This window comes from Mus musculus, chromosome 9 (genome assembly GCF_000001635.26).
Source record: "Mus musculus strain C57BL/6J chromosome 9, GRCm38.p6 C57BL/6J".
Taxonomy (NCBI): Eukaryota; Metazoa; Chordata; class Mammalia; order Rodentia; family Muridae; genus Mus; species Mus musculus.
In genome coordinates this window covers 50,660,317-50,677,864 of record NC_000075.6, presented here as the reverse complement: position 1 = coordinate 50,677,864, position 17,548 = coordinate 50,660,317, and the positions used below count along the sequence as shown (strand labels likewise).

Below are 17,548 nucleotides of genomic sequence, written 5' to 3'. Positions count from 1 at the left end.
CTTCCCTTTTAGACCAGTTATTTGATGCATATATATATATATATATATATATATATATATATATTTATATATATATATATATATTACCATTTAAACAATTAGGCTTAGTTTACAGTTGCTTATAGATCTGAATGTTAACCCAGAACATCCATGTAAATGGGTTTTAATAAGTTCTATTCATTATTAATATGACCCGGCCAACACCCCCCCCAATAATTGAAGGAGTGCCCTATGAATTTTGTATACCAGCTTTAACACAATTATTTGGTGAGTTACCCCTAATCTGTTTTTCTATATGCTAGACTGTTAGTTCCCCAGCTGCACTCCCCAGCACTTGCTGTCTGAGTCTCGCCTGGGTTATGTCTGCTCCATCAGCCTGTCCTCAGGGTCCTCTTCTCCTGGCCATCCAGCCTCATGGCAGCCTCCTCCTCTCTCCTTCTTCTCTGTCCTTCTCTCCTCCTTCCTCTCTTCCTTCCTCTCTGTCATCATGGTCCCTACTTGTGACCTCCAGCCTGGTAACCGAAGCCCCACCTACCTGTATTCTCCTCAGTAATTGTCTGTTTCCACTTTTATATAGCCATAGCTTTACATTTGGGAGCAAAGTGTACAGCAAAGACTGGTGTACTGGAATTCTGGGGGCAGCATTTAGCATTTGAATACCTAGGAACCCCTGGACCAACCTCCAACACCTCCAGTGACACCCATCCCCACAAACAGCCCAGCATGTGCCTCACCTCATTAAATCCAAGAACCTGGGCAAGTACAGGAGCCCTTTAACTAGGACTTCTAATCTCCTACATCAGACTTCCTAACAGATCTGTACGTACTCTCTTCTTTCTTTTAAGCCCTAACACTTGTCATTATTGTGTATGTTTGTGTGTAGAAGCTTAAGGACGCCTGGCAAGAGTCAGTTCTCTCCTTCCACCCTGTGAGTTCTGGGAACCAGACTGAGCCTTGCAGCAAGCACCTTTCCTCCCAGCATCTCCCCGGCCCCGTCTCTGCTTTCCCTCTTCCATGGACCACCCCATGGAGTTCATTCTTACTTCTATGCAGTCACTGCATTATTCTCACTCTTGGGCTGCAGGTGACATTCTAGTCCAGCGGTTGCATTTCAAGCCTTGCCTTCCGTTGTCATCAAATGCATTAAACATTCCTGAACAGTGTCTGTCAGTTCCGGGGCTGAGAAGCCATGTCCCTGTGATGGCCGTGGCCTGGAACCAGGTGCCTGGTGCCACTTTTCATTGCAGTCTGCTGAGCTGGAGTCCTCAGTTGTCCTTACATTCTCTGAATGCTAATTCTGAGTCCGTCCCACTCCACCACTACCCCCATGTGCTCCATGATGCCATTTGAGGCCTAGGCTGTCTCAGGCTCTTTCAGGATCCTTCCATTCCACGTGGCTTCAGGCATTCTGGATTACTTTTAGATTATTCTCATCCCAGCCCTTTCCTGAGCGTCAAGGGTATGTATTTGAATACCAGTGAGATGGTCAAAGGCACTTGGAATTCCTCAAACTGAATGTAAGCTAACAGAACAGGGAAATAGAGAATATAAAATCAGATGTGACTGAAGTAGTCTTGGGGTAGCCACTCCACAGTGATGGTTACAGACAAGAACGTTAATTAATGGCGCTGAGTCTAAGTTTCTTTGTTGTCTAACGGAGTTAATCTGAGCTTTAAATGAGACTTCCCCTGAAAATCACTGCAAAATATGGGGCATACAACGTATGTAAGGTGGGTCCAGAACTCCTGCCTTCATTCTGCTCTGGCTTTGCCCCAGACAAATTCCTTTCCCATCAGTGACTCATGAGGCGAAACAGTTATTTCAGTGTTTTTAAGATTTATTTATATTTAGTGTGTGTGTGTGTGTGTGTGTGTGTGTGTGTGTGTGTGTGTGTGTGTATGTGTGTGTGCATATTACATATGTGTGGGTGCCTGAAGAGGTCAGAATAGGGCTTCAGAGCCCCTGTAGCTAGAGTTACAAAGGGTTGTGCTCCACCCGGGTGCTGGGAACTGAACTGGCATATGCTGTTAAGTGCTGATGCCCCTTATTTCAGATTTAAAGTAACACAGTAACTGTGGGATAAAACTGAAAGTTCAGTTATAAACACATATATGTACAGTCATTTGAGTCAGGTCAAGTGGCTATCCTGTAACATGGGATCCTTAACAATTACCCTATATATGTTTAAAAAGTCTCTACAACTTCTAGGAAAAAAAAAAAGAACTATCCTTTAGGACTTGGTAATGAGTTCCTAGATACGGCATCAAAAGCATGTGCAGCCGAAACAAAAATAGAAACAACCTGTTTCTGCATAAAAGGACGCTCTCCGGAAAGTGAAAGGGCTGTGCATGGGTGCGCCTTTAATCCTAGCATTCAGGAGGCTGGGACTACATCACTGCAGGCTTGCCGTCAGCTTCATTATACACGGTGACTTCCAGGCCAGCTAGGGCTATATAGAAGCATGTTTGTCAAAAAGGAAAGAGACAATCTACAGAATAAAGGAAGCATTTGTGAGTCATTTATCTGGGCCTAGGATCTAGAACATACAAAGAAATTTTAAAATTCAACAGCAAAAGACAAAAAGAATGAAAAAAATGGACAAAGGCCTAAAGTAAACCTTTTCTAGAGACACAAGTATGTAAATACCCCATAGAGACACGAGTATGTAAATACCCCATAGAGACACGAGTATGTAAATACCCCATAAGATATATAAGTATGTAAATACCCCATAAGATATATAAGCCATTAGAACTGCAGCTGAAAACCATAGGAAAGGTCTAGAGAGATAGCTCAGCAGCTGAGACACCTTCCTGCCCTTTCAAAGGGTTGAGTTCAGCCCCAGCACCCACACCAGGTAGCTCCTAAGCACCTGTAGCTCCAGCTCCAAGGGATCCAGCGCCCTCTTCTGGCTTCTGAAGGCACCCACACTTACATGCACACACCCCACACAAATATAGACAGAAGACACATAATTAAGAATAAAATAGGTCCTTAAAAAAAACCCCACTGTATGGCCAGGTCCTGCATTTAATCACTAGCTCAAAAAAAAAAAAGAAAAAAAAAGAAAAGAAAAGAAAAGAAAACCCCACAGTGACACACCACTTCATTTCTTCTAGATGGTTCCAAGAAAATGGAAAGTTAACAAGTGTTGACAAAAGACACGGAGAGCCTGGAACTCTTCTGCATTGTTATGAGGTTATATAGTGGGCAAAACAATCATCAAGGGATAAACACAGAATGACCACAGGAAGTAATAGGTATATCCCCCCCAAAGAACTAACACGGGTATCTGCCAACTGATAGGCACATGTGATAGATGCAAACAGTGGAGTATTATTCAGCCTCAGAAAGGAATAAAGAATAAAGAAAGTACTGATACACATTTGAAAGCGAATGAAGTCTGAAAACACATTATGCTAAGTACAAGATTCCAGACCCAAAGGCTAGTTCACTTGGCAAAGGGCCTGCCCCACAAGTGTGAGGAGAGGTAGCAGGCCTTAGAACCAACGGCCCAGCCTCAGCTAGGTTGCTGTTGCCACTCCTGTGCTGGCAGAAGACACAGTACACCATAGCCAAAGATGTCCTCTCTGTCTGTATGTCTCTGTCTATGTCTCTCTCATTCTCTCTCTCCCCCTGTCTCTGAGACAGTCGTACTTGTTCCTGCCCTAGCCTCTTGAGTACTGGGATTATCTATTGCCTTAACACTTGATATCTGACACTCACAAAAAAATTATGAGGGCCAGCTGGACGCATGATGGCACACACCTTTAGTCCCAGAAGGCAGGAGACAGAGACAGAGACAGACAAATCTCTTAAGTTCAGGGCCAGCCTGGACTACAGAGCAAGTTCCAGGACAGCCAGTGCTACACAGTGAGGCCTTGCTCTGAAAAAAACAAACAAAACAAAAACAAATTATTAGGCCTACATGGTAGGAAAGAACTAACTTCTTGCAAGGCAAAAGACACCGTCAATAAGACAAAAAGGCCACCAACAGATTGGGAAAGGATCTTTACCTATCCTAAATCAGATAGGGGACTATATCCAATATATATAAAGAACTCAAGAAGGTGGACTCCAGAAAATCAAATAACTCCATTAAAAAATGGGGCTCAGAGCTAAACAAATAATTCTCACCTGAGGAATACTGAATGACTGAGAAGCACCTGAAAAAATGTTCAGCATCCTTAATCATCAGGGAAATGCAAATCAAAACAACCCTGAGAGTCCACCTCAAAAAAAAAAAAGAACTAATTTCTTCAAGTTGATCCATGACCTCAACATGTTTGTGCATACTAGTCCCATCCCACCCCTATGCAAAAAAAAAAAAAAAAAAAAAAAGCCACTGCCAAGAACCAGATCAGTCAACAGAGTGAAACCCAAGTGAGACCAGGAATTATAAATAAATAACAGGTTAATGTATTCATTGTTATGATAAAAATGTGCTGATGAGGGATTTTAGTAATGAGACAAATTATAAGGAATAAAATAAAAGGGTTAAAAATAAAAGCACAGATAAATCTGAAGACGGTTTCCAGCATAGGCCTCAGTAGACTCAACATAGCCACTGAAGGAATCCACAAACTTAAAAATGTGGTGATTGAAATGCAAAATTTAAACACGAGGAGAGGAATAATACGGGACAGGAAAGCAGGGCCAGAGCAGAGTGGATCAAAGGACATCGGGTTAAGATGGGAGCAGTTGGAATCACCAAGAGGGAGCAATAGCGTAGAAACTGTTTCTGAATAGCTAAACCTGTCCCACGCACACACTTGTAATGCCACTATGGAAGCTGAGGCAGGAGGATGATGAGGTTGAAGCCAGCCTCGGATTCATGGCTAGTTTGTGACCAGCATAATAGTAATTATGAGAAACCTAGTGTCTTAGTCAGGGTTTCTATTCCTGCACAAACATCATGACCAAGAAGCAAGTTGGGGAGGAAAGGGTTTATTCAGCTTACACTTCCATACAGCTGTTCATCACCAAGGAAGTCAGTACTGGAACTCAGGCAGGTCAGGAAGCAGAAGCTGATGCAGTGGCCATGGAGGGATGTTCCTTACTGGCTTGCTTCCCCTGGCTTGCTCATCCTGCTCTCTTATAGAACCAAGACTACCAGCCCAGGGATGGTCCTACCCACAAGGGGCTTTTCCCCCTTGATCACTAATTGAGAAAATGCCTTACAACTGGATCTCATGGAGGTACTTCCTCAACTGAAGCTCCTTTCTCTGTGATAACCCCAGCCTGTGTCAAGTTGACACACAAAACCAGCCAGTACTCCTAGTTTGGTGAGAAAACAAAAAAATTGGCCTAACAATGTGGCTCACTTGGTAGAAAGCTTGCCTCTTGTGCACAGGGCCATGGATTTGATCCCTGGCATTGCATAAACTAGTTGTGGTCCTGCACACCTGTATCTCAGAGGTAGAGGCAGCAGGGTCAGAAGTTCAAGGCCATCCTTGGCTACACAGCAAGTTGGAGGCCAGCCTGGGCTTCCTGAGTCCCTGTCTACAAGAGAGAAAGAAAATAGACACATAACATTTGGTCACATCTTTTGCTTCTTAATGTGTATAGGTGTTTTTGCCTATATATATGTCTGTACCACATGTATGCCTATTGTCCATAGAGATTAGAAGAGGGCATTGGATTCCCTGGAACTGGAGTTACAGGCACCTATTAGCTGCCACATGGGTGCTGGGTACCAAACCTGGGTCCTTTGCAAGAGCAGTAAGTGCTCTTACCCATTGACCCATCCCTGCAGATACTGATCAAAGAAAGCCCCCCTACTGCCAGCCACACCCACTAGGGGCAGCTGGTATACAGTGGAGATCCAGCCACACCCACCATGAGTAGCTAGAACATAGTGGAAATCCAACAGACTTTGGAAGGGCAGTGTCCGTAGAGCTCAGAGGGCCTCTGGGTTTAGCAGATCAGGTTTCTAAATGAGTTATAAAGCCCAAACTTAGGAATTAGATCCTTGTGTCTCACCCTCCTTTGGGACTGGAACATGCTAGGAATCTAGAAGTTTAAAGAAGGTTCTAGAAGGATTATAGGACATGGCTGGTCCCTTCACGGGGGCAGTCCCTCTGAGTACTTACTCCCCATGACACTGAAGAACGGAGTCTAACGTTCCTAAAATGGGAATGACATCAAGCTAGCTAGCTTTCTTTTCTTTTCTTTTCTTTTCTTTTCTTTTCTTTTCTTCTCTTTTCTTTCTTTCTTTCTTTCTTTCTTTCTTTCTTTCTTTCTTTCTTTCTTTCTTTCAAAAGGCCTCACTATGTAGCTCTGGCTGGCCTAGAACTTGCTGTATATGAGGCCTGGTGCAAGACTCACTTTTATTCTTTTTTTTTTCATTTTTTATTGGGTATGTAGCTCATTTACATTTCCAATGCTATAACAAAAGTCCCCCATACCCACCCACCCCCACTCCCCTACCCACCCATTCCCCCTTTTTGGCCCTGGCGTTCCCCTGTACTGGGGCATATAAAGTTTGCAAGTCCAATGGGCCTCTCTTTCAAGTGATGGCCTATTAGGCCATCTTTTGATACATATGTAGCTAGAGACAAGAGCTCCGGGTTACTGGTTAGTTCATAATGTTGTTCCACCTATAGGGTTGCAGATCCCTTTAGCTCCTTGTGTACTTTCTCTACCTCCTCCATTGGGGGCCCTGTGCTCCATTCAATAGCTGACTGTGAGCATCCACTTCTGTGTTTGCTAGGCCCTGGCATAGTCTCACAAGAGACAGCTATATCAGGGTCCTTTCAGCAAATCTTTAGTTCTCTAGTTCCGTTTTGTTGTTTGAGACAAGGTCTCACTATGTAGCCCTGGCTGGCTTGGGGTCTACCTCTTCCTGCCTCCCAAGTGCTGGGATTAAAGGTGTGCACCACCGTGTCCAACTCACCGTGTCCAACTCTATCTTTTAAGATTTCCTTGTTTTCTTTTTAATGCATGTGTATACACCATACGTACAGTGCCTCTAGAGGCCAGAAGAGGGCACCAGAAGCCCTGGAACAGGACAGTGTGGGTAATGGGAACTCAGGTCTCTTGCCAGAGACGATTCACCTCTCTAGTCTCTCCTGATGCTTTATTGGATATTAAGGCATTTATAAATTCAAAAGCTCATATATTTTCATATACACAGAGAAGCTTAATAGCAAAAGAGCATTTTTCAAAGTAATAATACAAACAACAAAGTACAAGATTCCTTTCCTATGAAGGTATTTTGGGTTTGGCATACATATTTTTCCTGGAAGTTCCCCTCCCTCCTCTTCCTCCTCCTCTTCCTCCTTCCTCCTCTCTCTTCCTCCTTCTCTGACAGCTGTTGACTCTAAGTTGTGGTTTAGAAGGTGAGGTTGACAATGCACAGGTGCCGGGAAGCATGGTGAGATTGTACATGCGTTTGCTGTTTGGTCTGACTGTTCTCCACATATCCATTACCAGTACAGCTCCTGTTTGGTGACTGGATGGGTGTTACCGGAACCATCTGTATCACCCAGTAGAGTGCTTGAGGGTCTGGCAGGCTGGCTCAGTGGGTAAAGGCACTTACTGCCAGGCCTGACTGTCTGAGTTTAGCCCTTGATCCAGCAGGGTGGAAGGAGAGAACTGACCCCTCAGATCTGTCCTTTGTTCTCCACGCAGGCCCACACTAAAGTAAATGTAGGCTAGGTGTGGTGAGTGGCCTACAGTTTTAATCCCAGCACTCAGGAGACAGAGTTAGGCAGATAGATCTCTGTGAGTTCAAGATCTGTTGGGTTCTCATGAGTTCTAAGCCAGACGGGTCTGCATAGTGAGACTGTGTCTCAAAACAACAACAGCAACAACAGCAACCCCAAGCACAGCACAGGACCACACCTTTGTAGGCCCTTGGGATAGTACTTGGGAACTTTGATAGTACATTTTCCCTGGGTTTTTTTCCCCCCATTATTCTTTCTTTTTATAAATCATGCAAATAATCTTCAAAATCTGAATGTAGGCAGTTTGCAGGTCCTACTGGGTGTCTACTCAGTCGCCTGAAATCCAGCCAGGCAACATTCTCTGACCTCTTGACCTTTAGTAACAGTGCTGTCAGAGCAGGTGGCGTTCCTCTGACAGAAATCCCTGGATTGAATGAGAAATGGGGCCCACGATGATGCTCATGCCCGAGGCACCTCTTGCCCTCGTGACGATCATGAGCCATGCTCTGGGAACATGGTGCTTTGGCAAGGCTGATGGAGGAGCTGTGACCTCGGGCAGCTTCAGCCTCCTGAGACATTTTGAGTAAAGGAAGGGAGGAATTTGGATGGGATGGAACGCTCTAACTCTGTCTCTGCTTGCAGCGTTGCCTCACTCCCAGAGTTCCCCAGCCGTCAGCAGCACCTGCACTAAGGTGCTCTATTTCACCGACCGCTCGCTCACGCCCTTCATGGTCAATATTCCAAAGAGGTGAGACGTCCATGCCATTCCTTCACTGTAAAAGACAAACCGAACAGAAGCAGAGTCCTCAGTAACAGCCTGATGAGCAGCTGAAGGTGTTTGAAAGCCAGCTTGTATGGAAACCAGAGCCCAGGACTTAGAGATTCTGCCTCCTGCTTACCAGGGTTTTGTTTGTTTGTTTGGGTTTTTGTTGGTTTTTTGTTTGTTTGTATTTTGGTTTTGGTGGTGTTGTTGGAGACAAAGTATTACTATGTAGCCTTGGCTGGTTTTGAACTCTTTATGTAGACCAGGCTGGCCTCCCTCCAGCTAATAACTCCCTCCTGCCTTGCATCCTGAGTGCTGAGGTTAAAGTCATCCACCACCACACCCAGCAACCAGTGACATTATAGTGGACAAGCAGGAGGTATTGCTAGGCACAGGAATAAGCACTGTATGTTGTTTTGAGTTGTTTGTTTTGTTTTAGTGTTTTGAGACAGGGTCTCACTGTGTAGCTCTGGGTGGCCTGTGCTCACAGAGATCCACCTGCCCCTGCCTCCCAAGTGTTGAGATTAAGGCATGCACCACCATACCCAGGCCCACAGGAAAAATAATTGTGCTTCTTGTTCTGATAGCTATACAAGTTTGGAAAAACTTGTTCTTTTAAGTATTCAAAATAGCCCCTTCTGGTAGCCATGACCTCTAGCCTGAGCTCCTGGGCCCCACTCGTGGGTGTTTACTACTCAAGGGTGACGGCAAGTCATACCTGTAAGGATTTGTGTGGAGAATGTCCCAGAAGTTCATCTCAGTACAGAATAAAGATGCTGCGTGGGGCCAGGGATGGAGCTCACTGACAGCGTGCTTGCCTCGTATTGCTTAAGGCTCTGGTTTATAAATAAAATAAACCCTGGCCAACTACCAAGGGAGCTTCCTAGGGTTTCTCCTCTCTTAGAGTCTGCTTATTTGGACTAGATAAAAGTGAGGGTTTTTATTTTTGTTTTGTATTGTTTTCTTTGGGGGAGGGGTGTTGTTTTCCATGACAGGGTTTCTCTGTGTAGTCCTGGCTGTCCTGAAACTTATTCTGTAGTCCAGGATGCTTTTGAACTCAGAGATCTGCTCACTGCTGCCTCCATAGTGCTGGGGTTAGAGGCATGCGCCACCACAGGGCGTTTCTGTATTTTCCAAACACAGAGGAATGCTGAGAGGCACTTACATGTAGTCTGTCAGCTGGGGCCCTGAAACATGATGGTGAATTTGAAGTCTTCCTACGCTGTGTAGCAAAGCCAACGCAAGCTTGGCCTACAGAGTGAGACCCTGTCAAAACAAAACAAAACAAACAAACAAACAAACTGATGGATTTAATTTTATCAGCCTAAGAAAACTAGGCCACTATGTCAGGAGAAAAACTGAGAAAACTTAGTAATATTAGTAGTTATTTAATTTTATTTTGAATACTTTATTTTCTAGGTTAAAAACAGCAAAAGCAATGAATTTGAGTTCTTGGATCACCTGATGTGTAATGCCATGCTCATTCCTAGTGTTGACTGGTTGCCCAACTTTTATTTTATCTTGGTTATCAAGGGCCGTGACCTAGTATCAAAGCCATGCTATTTCTGCCTGTTGACTTTTGTTGGGACCTGGATTTTAAACTAACACACTACCTTCCCAGCCTATCAATTGACAAACTATTTTGGTACACTCTCCTCTATTACAGGTTGGGGGAGGTGACACTGAAGGATTTTAAAGCAGCTATTGATCGGGAAGGGAATCACCGATACCACTTCAAAGCACTGGATCCCGAGTTTGGCACAGTCAAAGAAGAGGTACAGAATCCAGGAGCAAGCTGGGAGTGTTACTGGTCACTCCTGAATTAGCTCCCAGAAATACCTGAGTTCCCACCCTAGTCAGTGTTCCATTGCTGTGAAGAGACACCGTGACTGAGGCAACTCTTAGAAAAGAAAGCAGGTTCCGTCCATTATCATCATGTGGGAAGCATGACATGGTGTTGGCTGACATTGTGCAGGAGAAGGAGCTGAGAGTTCTACTGAGTGGTAGAACTGGAGTTCTGCTGTTCTGGCAGGAGACAGACAGACAGACAGACAGACAGACAGACAGACAGACACTGGGCTTGGCTTGGGCCTTTGAAACCTCAAAGCCCATCCCCAAAGGCAAACTTTCCCCAACAAGACCACCTTTGCTAATCTCTCCCAAGTAGTGCCAAGTAGACCCCCTGATGTCTAAGCATTCCAACATAAGAGTTTATGGGGAACACTTCTTATTAAAATCACCATTCTACTCCCTGACCCCCATAGGTTTGTAACCATGTCATAATGCAAAAATGCATTCAGTCCAACTTCAAAAGTCCACAGTCTGTCACGGACTCAACACTTTAAAAGTAAAGTCCAAAGTTCAATATCTTTTTGGAGATTCAAGGTGCTCTCTTAACTATAACCCCCTGTAAAATCAGAATCAAGAAGCAGTTCACATGTATAACAGACAATGGCGCAGGTTATACATTTCCCTTCCAAAAGAGAGGGAAGGGGGCAGAGAGAGGAAATGCTGGACCACAGCAGACCCACTCCAGTCTGCCTCTCCGTGTCTGACGGCAGAGCACTCTTCACATCTCCAACTCCTTTCAGCTCCTTTGACTGCAACAGACTTCTTTCTCTTGTGCTAATTCTCCACCCCCTCTCTGTGTGCTGCAAGTCAGGGACAACTTGTGGAGTCAGGATGTAATTTTCTCTTTCCACCATGTGGGTCCTGTCATTGAATTTAGGACATTGACAGTGCCTTTATCCACTGAGACATCTCACAGCCCTTAGGCCTCTTTTACCAGCGGTGTAGTTTCTGTCTTGTTGAGATAGGGTATCACGGGGCTGCAGAGATTGCTCAGCGGTTAAGAGCACTGAGTGCTCTTTAAAAGGTCCTGAGTTCAATTCCCAGCAACCACATGGTGGCTCACAACCATCTGTGTAATAGAATCCGATGCCCTCTTCTGATGTGTCTGAAGACGGCTACAGTGTACTCGTATAAGTAAAATAAATATTAAAAAAAAAAAAAAAAGAGATAGGATATCACACTGTGACCCAACCTGGTCTGGAATTCATAGCTACTCTCCTGCCTCAGCCTGCTGGGCTCTCCAATTACAGGCACACACCACATTTTGGGTTGCGTTTTTCCATTGTGGCTTTTTCTTTTTTAAACTAGGTTTTCCATGATGACGATGCCATCCCTGGATGGGAAGGGAAAATCGTAGCCTGGGTGGAAGAAGACCATAGAGAGAATTAACGAGACCCTGGCCACTCCCTGGCTGCTTCTCTCAGGAAAGAGGACTAACACCAGAGTACGCTGAGAAGTTTCTAATTCGTGCTGCCAAAAAGAAGCTTCTTCAAGTACGATGGTCACGGGCCAGTCCTGTGTGTGTGCCTGGCGTATCTGGTACTTCGAATCTCTGTCCGAAACATAGAGCATGGGTTCGTCTGGAGTTCCTTGTCGGTGGGAACAGTGTTTTATTCTACTCTGAGGACATCAAACCGAAGGCCTTAACCACCAGGGAAGGATGAGCTCTCTCTCCGAGGGGCATGGCTGCTATGATCTGGAACCTGGAAGTGGATGCATCCCTGTCGTGTTGGCCGTGAAGGTTGCAGCAATCAGAGTCCCACCATTTGTACTTACAAAGGCAGAGGTACCAACTTTTCTGCTTCTTTGCAGACATTGCAAACCAGGAGTGATTTGTGAGGTGGTACCAAAGATGAAAGCCCAAGTGCAGACCTGATCTGGACGTGAATGATGCTGACTTGTTGACTGGGTGGGGAGAGGGTTGCCCATATACTACGCCAAAACCATAATTAAGACCCCGAGCTGCCTCTTCCGGTTCTAACAGGCTCTGCAGCTTGTCCTTAGCCCACTGAGGGCATTTTTCACAGACAGTTTGTTTTCACTGGGGACTCTTTAAATTCAGAGCCATTTATTTTTCTCCAAACAGATAAACTTTGTGTTTGAAAAGAATGAGAGAAGCAAGGAGGACACAGAAAGGTGCTGCTACCCACATCCCTTGACTCAAACTCATGGTATCGCCTTTACAAGGAGACAGACCATTAATTACGTGTTTGTGATTTGAGTACTCAGCACCACTTACTGGTCTGCCTCTCACTTCAAGGGTGGAGTTATTTTCTATTAGTTAGCTTGGGCTGTTCCCTTAGGGGACCGTGAACCCAGTGGACATGGAGCGTGAGTGAGTTGTGAATGGCAGGGTTGATTTGAGGTGAAGTTATTCCTTATTACAACACTGTCAAGTATAGAAGCTAAAGAGTTCAACTTACAGACGTTACTCATGACTTGGGTTTTCTCATCCACTCACCTAGCACCATCCGCCAGTCAGCCATGGTTATCTACTAATACAGCCCCTCAAAGCAGTCTGCAACTACTGTACACTGCCAAACAGAAGAGTGGGACAGATGGCTCAGTTCTGGGACCCGCCTGTCTCTGTGTCTCCCATTTTCAGCCATTTGAACAGAATACTCTTTGGAACGCTGAGATAACGTCTTATTGTTTTATATAGACATGTCTTTTAAAAATAGTTCATGTTTGAGAATTGTTTTGTACTCATTTGCTTTTGTCTGAGAACCATGTCTATTTTTATAACTAAGTGACTCTGTGTACTCTCACGTTCCCTACACTCTCCATTTTCTACAGCATCCAGTGCTTTTCTACCGTCTCTTCCTACTGCCTCTCGTGGTTCAGAACAAGCTTGATTTTGTTACCAGTTACTAATGGCACTTAGTTCTGTCCAGCTCTCCCTGCTTTTAGTGGTGGGGGTCTTTTTTATTTTATTTTTTTCTAGTTGATTGCTCTTCTAAAAGACATGAGATCAAAAAGACCTGATGTCTTCCGTGCACGCTGTCCTGGTCTTCTGTTGAAGACCAGTTTTTCCTCAGCTGTAACTAGGAAAGTCCAGGAAAGTCAGCCATAAGCAAGAACAACTCACTGTGAAAGCCAACAGAAGAAAAGTGTTATTTCCGTCTTTTCCAAGTCGCCTGGAGGGATTAAAAAGTCCATGTTTCACCAATTTCTCTGTTGCATGAACTTTAATGTTTTACTATTTGACAGCATGATAGTGATCAGGCTAAACTCCAATACTGTAGTCCAGATACAATTTACCTTCAATGTCTGCCTCTTTAATAAGAGTCTCTCAGCAGTCTTAACATTATGTGAAATTAACTTTTCAGCAAAAATTAAATCAGAGAAAAACTTCAAGTCCTTTACATCGTGTTTTATTTTTTCTCATTTTTGGAAAAGGACCGGCATGACCTCAGTGCCCACATAAAAAGCAGAGGTTGAATTCCAGGGAGAATGGTGTTCATTAATCTCATACCCCATAAGTAAGACGGCCAAGCATCTCTACTAGAGGATTTATTTCATTAATTCCTGTAAACAGTGGGTCAGAGATCTTCATTCCAGTCCATACTTCCGGAGGCTTTAGAGCAGGAGCAAGCATAAATTCATTCTCTTTTGAATAATCTCCTATTTGGCAAACTCAAGGACAGCAGTTCTATACCTGTAGGTTGTGACCCCTTTCCCAGGGGCTGCCCAAGACCAATGGAAAATACAGATATTTACATTTTGATTTATAACAGTAGCAAAATTAGTTTTATGGTTGGGGATCACAACATGAACAGTATTAAAGGGTCGCAGCATTAGGAAGGCTGAGAACCACTGCTCTCGGAGAATCTGTGTCTTGAAACTATTGTTTCCTAGTGATACTGGCGTGGGCTAGCCCATCTTGCTATTGCTGACATCCTCTTTCCTTGGGAAAAACTAGTGGTTCAACCCTTTAATCCCAGCACTGGGGAGGCAGAGGCAAGGGGATCTCTTTGAGTTTAAGGCTAGCCTGGTCTACTTAGTAAGTTCCATGACAGCCAGAACTATTTAGTGAGACTCTGCCTTGAAAACAACAACAAAACAAAAAGCCAAAACGAAAGCCAAAACAAATGTACTCATGTGTAGAAATGTATTTACACAGACATCTATATACACATAAGTAAAAGTAATACAAATCAATCTTTAAAATGCTACTTTAGTTATTTAAAAACCGAAGAGTATCATCTTCTTGCTCAATTCCCTAAAAGTCAGCTGGAACATTTTACAATTTGTACTTAAAACCTGGTGATAGATACGTGCCTGTAATTCCAACATTTGGGAGGCTGAGGCAGGAGGAGTACTAAGTTAATGCCAGTCTGGCCTATACTGAGATCTGTGTCTGAGTTAAACAGAAGTATAGGTTAGATACATTTGGCAACTGCAATGCCCCTTTTGGACTGAGTTTTCAGCTCTTTTGATTGGGATGACTAAATTATGAAAAGACCTTTATGTTCTACATCCAACTTAAGAATACTCGGCTACTGAAAAGCATAGCAGGTATAATTAAATTTTTCACTTTTACTCATCCGTATCATGACTGCACAGTCTTATTTGTCAAACTTGAGAGGTACGGCTGACTTAAAATACATACATGTAAAGCTCTATTTTCTTACAAACATGGGTGTTTGTGACCACTGCTTTCAGAGATTCTTACCATGTATTCTGTTTTACAATGTTTTCATAGACTGTTATGCCAGAAGTTTCCGATGATCAATGTAATAACCTGTTTTAACTGCCTATGTGTACCAGAATTGTGAATAAGTCAAAACCAAACACACACACTATGAATAAAATGGAGTTTGCAAACTAAATCCACTTCTTCATTTTCATTTCTATCTCTTCCCTGAGATGAGCAGTCAAGCCATTTACATTTAGTGAAGGTAAATTTCCTCAAGTGATCTCCCTGGTAGCATGTTTGCTCATTATCAGGAGGGTGGAGATAAGGATTGTTTTATTGCTAGAGATAATTTACTGTAGGTATTTCTAATGTAAGCACAAGATAGATCAAGATGGATTACTGTAAAAAAGGATTAGTTGATTTTCAACTCTTTTGACATCATATGTGAATGTATAAACACATCAGAACCTATGAGTATAAACTGTAACATTAGTCTTCAAATGCAAAATCGAACCCTAGTTAGCTCAGCAGTGTTTAAAACTGAATTCTGAACTCTGCACATGCTAATCATGATTTCTGCCACCAAGCCACCGAGGATCCCAGCCAGAAATAGATAGTTATTTTTTTGAGACAGCATCTCACCATGTTATCTAAACAGATATATTCAGATAATTAATCACTTTCCTTCAGCCTCTGCAGTAGCTGGAATCACAGGCATAGACTATCACCCCAGCCCAGAAATAAATAAGGAATTCACAAATCAATTTAAAGGCTCTGTCTGTCTCTCCCAAATTCAAGCAGCCTCATTTATCACTTAATGTTACCAATTTCAATGCTTGATATATTTCAACTTTTAGCTCCGAGTGTTTTCTTTCATTTGGTTTCTGAATATGTATTTCCAGCTTTATGTTTGAGACAGGGTCTTACCATGTAGACCTAGCTGGCCTGGAACTCAACAGAGATCCATCTGCCTCTGCCTTTCAAGGGCTAAGAATTTTAAGATTTTTTTTTTTTTAAGATAGAGTACATGTAGGTAGCCCAGGCTAGCCCCAAAGTGGCCATCTGGTGCTTGAACAACAGAACAACAGTCATGTACACCATACTGGCTATCAGTTGTAACTTTTTGTCCTCCCAATTTCTTCTTGTGTTCTTGGTATTCTCTGACCATCTGTACACTGAGGAATTGGTAGACATTCAGAGCACGCTTCCTCCTAATTTAATGTCACTTTCAGTTCAGGAATGATAAGGCTAATTACATAACCCATCCAATGGATACATATTGCATAAATGTTGCACATAAATCATTACTCAATAACTGAAAGTCAAGCACTCAGCAGGATTACTGCTATACTAATTCAGAAGACAAGGAGAAACAGCACATAAGATCTTCATCTGCCTCACACATTAGTAAGTTTTGTTTTTTTTTTAATCTGATGTGTGTACCGCATCAGAAGGTCTGTTCGTGACTGCACAGCATACAAAGGTGACGTCACCAAGTGTTGATGCTGCTCAGTGACACTAGGATAGAAAATGAGGGAAAATATACAATATTTATCTGAGACCGAGTTAATTTGCTTAATTAAGTTGCATCCATTTTGTGAATGACAAACCCCATTATTTGTGACTGAAAAAAAATTACATTGTGTCTATACCCATTTTCAATAGACATTCTTTTAGGATGGACACATAGTTTAGTCCTATAAATGAGATACCCGTGTGAACTGTGCTGTCAGTCTAAAAAAAAATCGCTTAAATAGTTACTACAATACATAGAGTTGATTTATAGTTGTCAATATTGAGGATGCTGCTTCAGATAAATATGTACCATATGAGCTGGCAAGATAGCTCAGTGTTGGTCTGGAGAGATGGAGTTGGTTAGCATATACACAGAAAATAATGTCATAATTTAATATATATATATATATATATATATATATATATATATATATATATATATTATATATATACATAGAATAGGAAAATCTAGGGAGACATTTACTGGAAAATTTAGTCCTAATCTCAAACCAAAATTCACTGATTGATTTTCTATGAAATTCAAATCAGCCACGGCAATTTTAAAATCCAAATACTCATAACAATTCAACCTAAAGATTATACTACTATAATGTTTATATAGAAGGGATAACTGTGGGAAATGTCTTTCTGCAATTAAATCATTATGCTCACGTGAGAGCAGAACACTTTGTACAGTAAAACCAGTGCGAATCACACCATACACGGGGAATCTGTGCCAAGGTGTTTCAGGCAGTGTTGGCTGGCCTCGTGTGACACCGAGGGCATGGCAGTACAAAGGGCACGGGTGTCCTCACAGCCACAGCTGCAGCGACGCGGTAGGATTCAGTGTAGGCAGCAGTAGTGAGAAACAACCTAGGTTGGCGCGGCTGGGTTCGGCAGCTTTTCACTGTTGCCATTTTTTTTCTTTTGACCCCACATTGTTACTCCATAGTTTAAGAAAGGTTTCTGTTGTTGTTTTCCTATTGAATTCACAGAACTGCGGGACAGCACGACAACGACTTTCGCAAAGTTGTATCTTAAACCTTTCTTTAAAAAAAAAAAAAAAAAGAATCTCAGTATGTAGCCCAAGCTGGCCTGGCAATGAACAGCATT

At 43.0% G+C, this 17,548-nt stretch overlaps 1 protein-coding gene across 11 annotated transcripts in view; it reads left to right on the top strand.

The window, feature by feature from the left end:
* Dixdc1 (DIX domain containing 1) overlaps positions 1–15,113 on the top strand; it is a 76,851-nt gene extending 61,738 nt beyond the window's left edge. For all 11 annotated transcript variants that reach the window (XM_017313439.2, XM_017313440.2, NM_001311069.1 and 8 more), the window contains 3 exons: positions 8,310–8,415; positions 10,097–10,205; positions 11,590–15,113. In XM_017313439.2, the coding sequence (XP_017168928.1) occupies positions 8,310–8,415; positions 10,097–10,205; positions 11,590–11,670 (296 nt within the window). In that variant the 3' untranslated portion in view covers positions 11,671–15,113. The remainder of the gene's footprint in view (positions 1–8,309; positions 8,416–10,096; positions 10,206–11,589) is intronic.
* Positions 15,114–17,548: the final 2,435 nt, after the last annotated feature.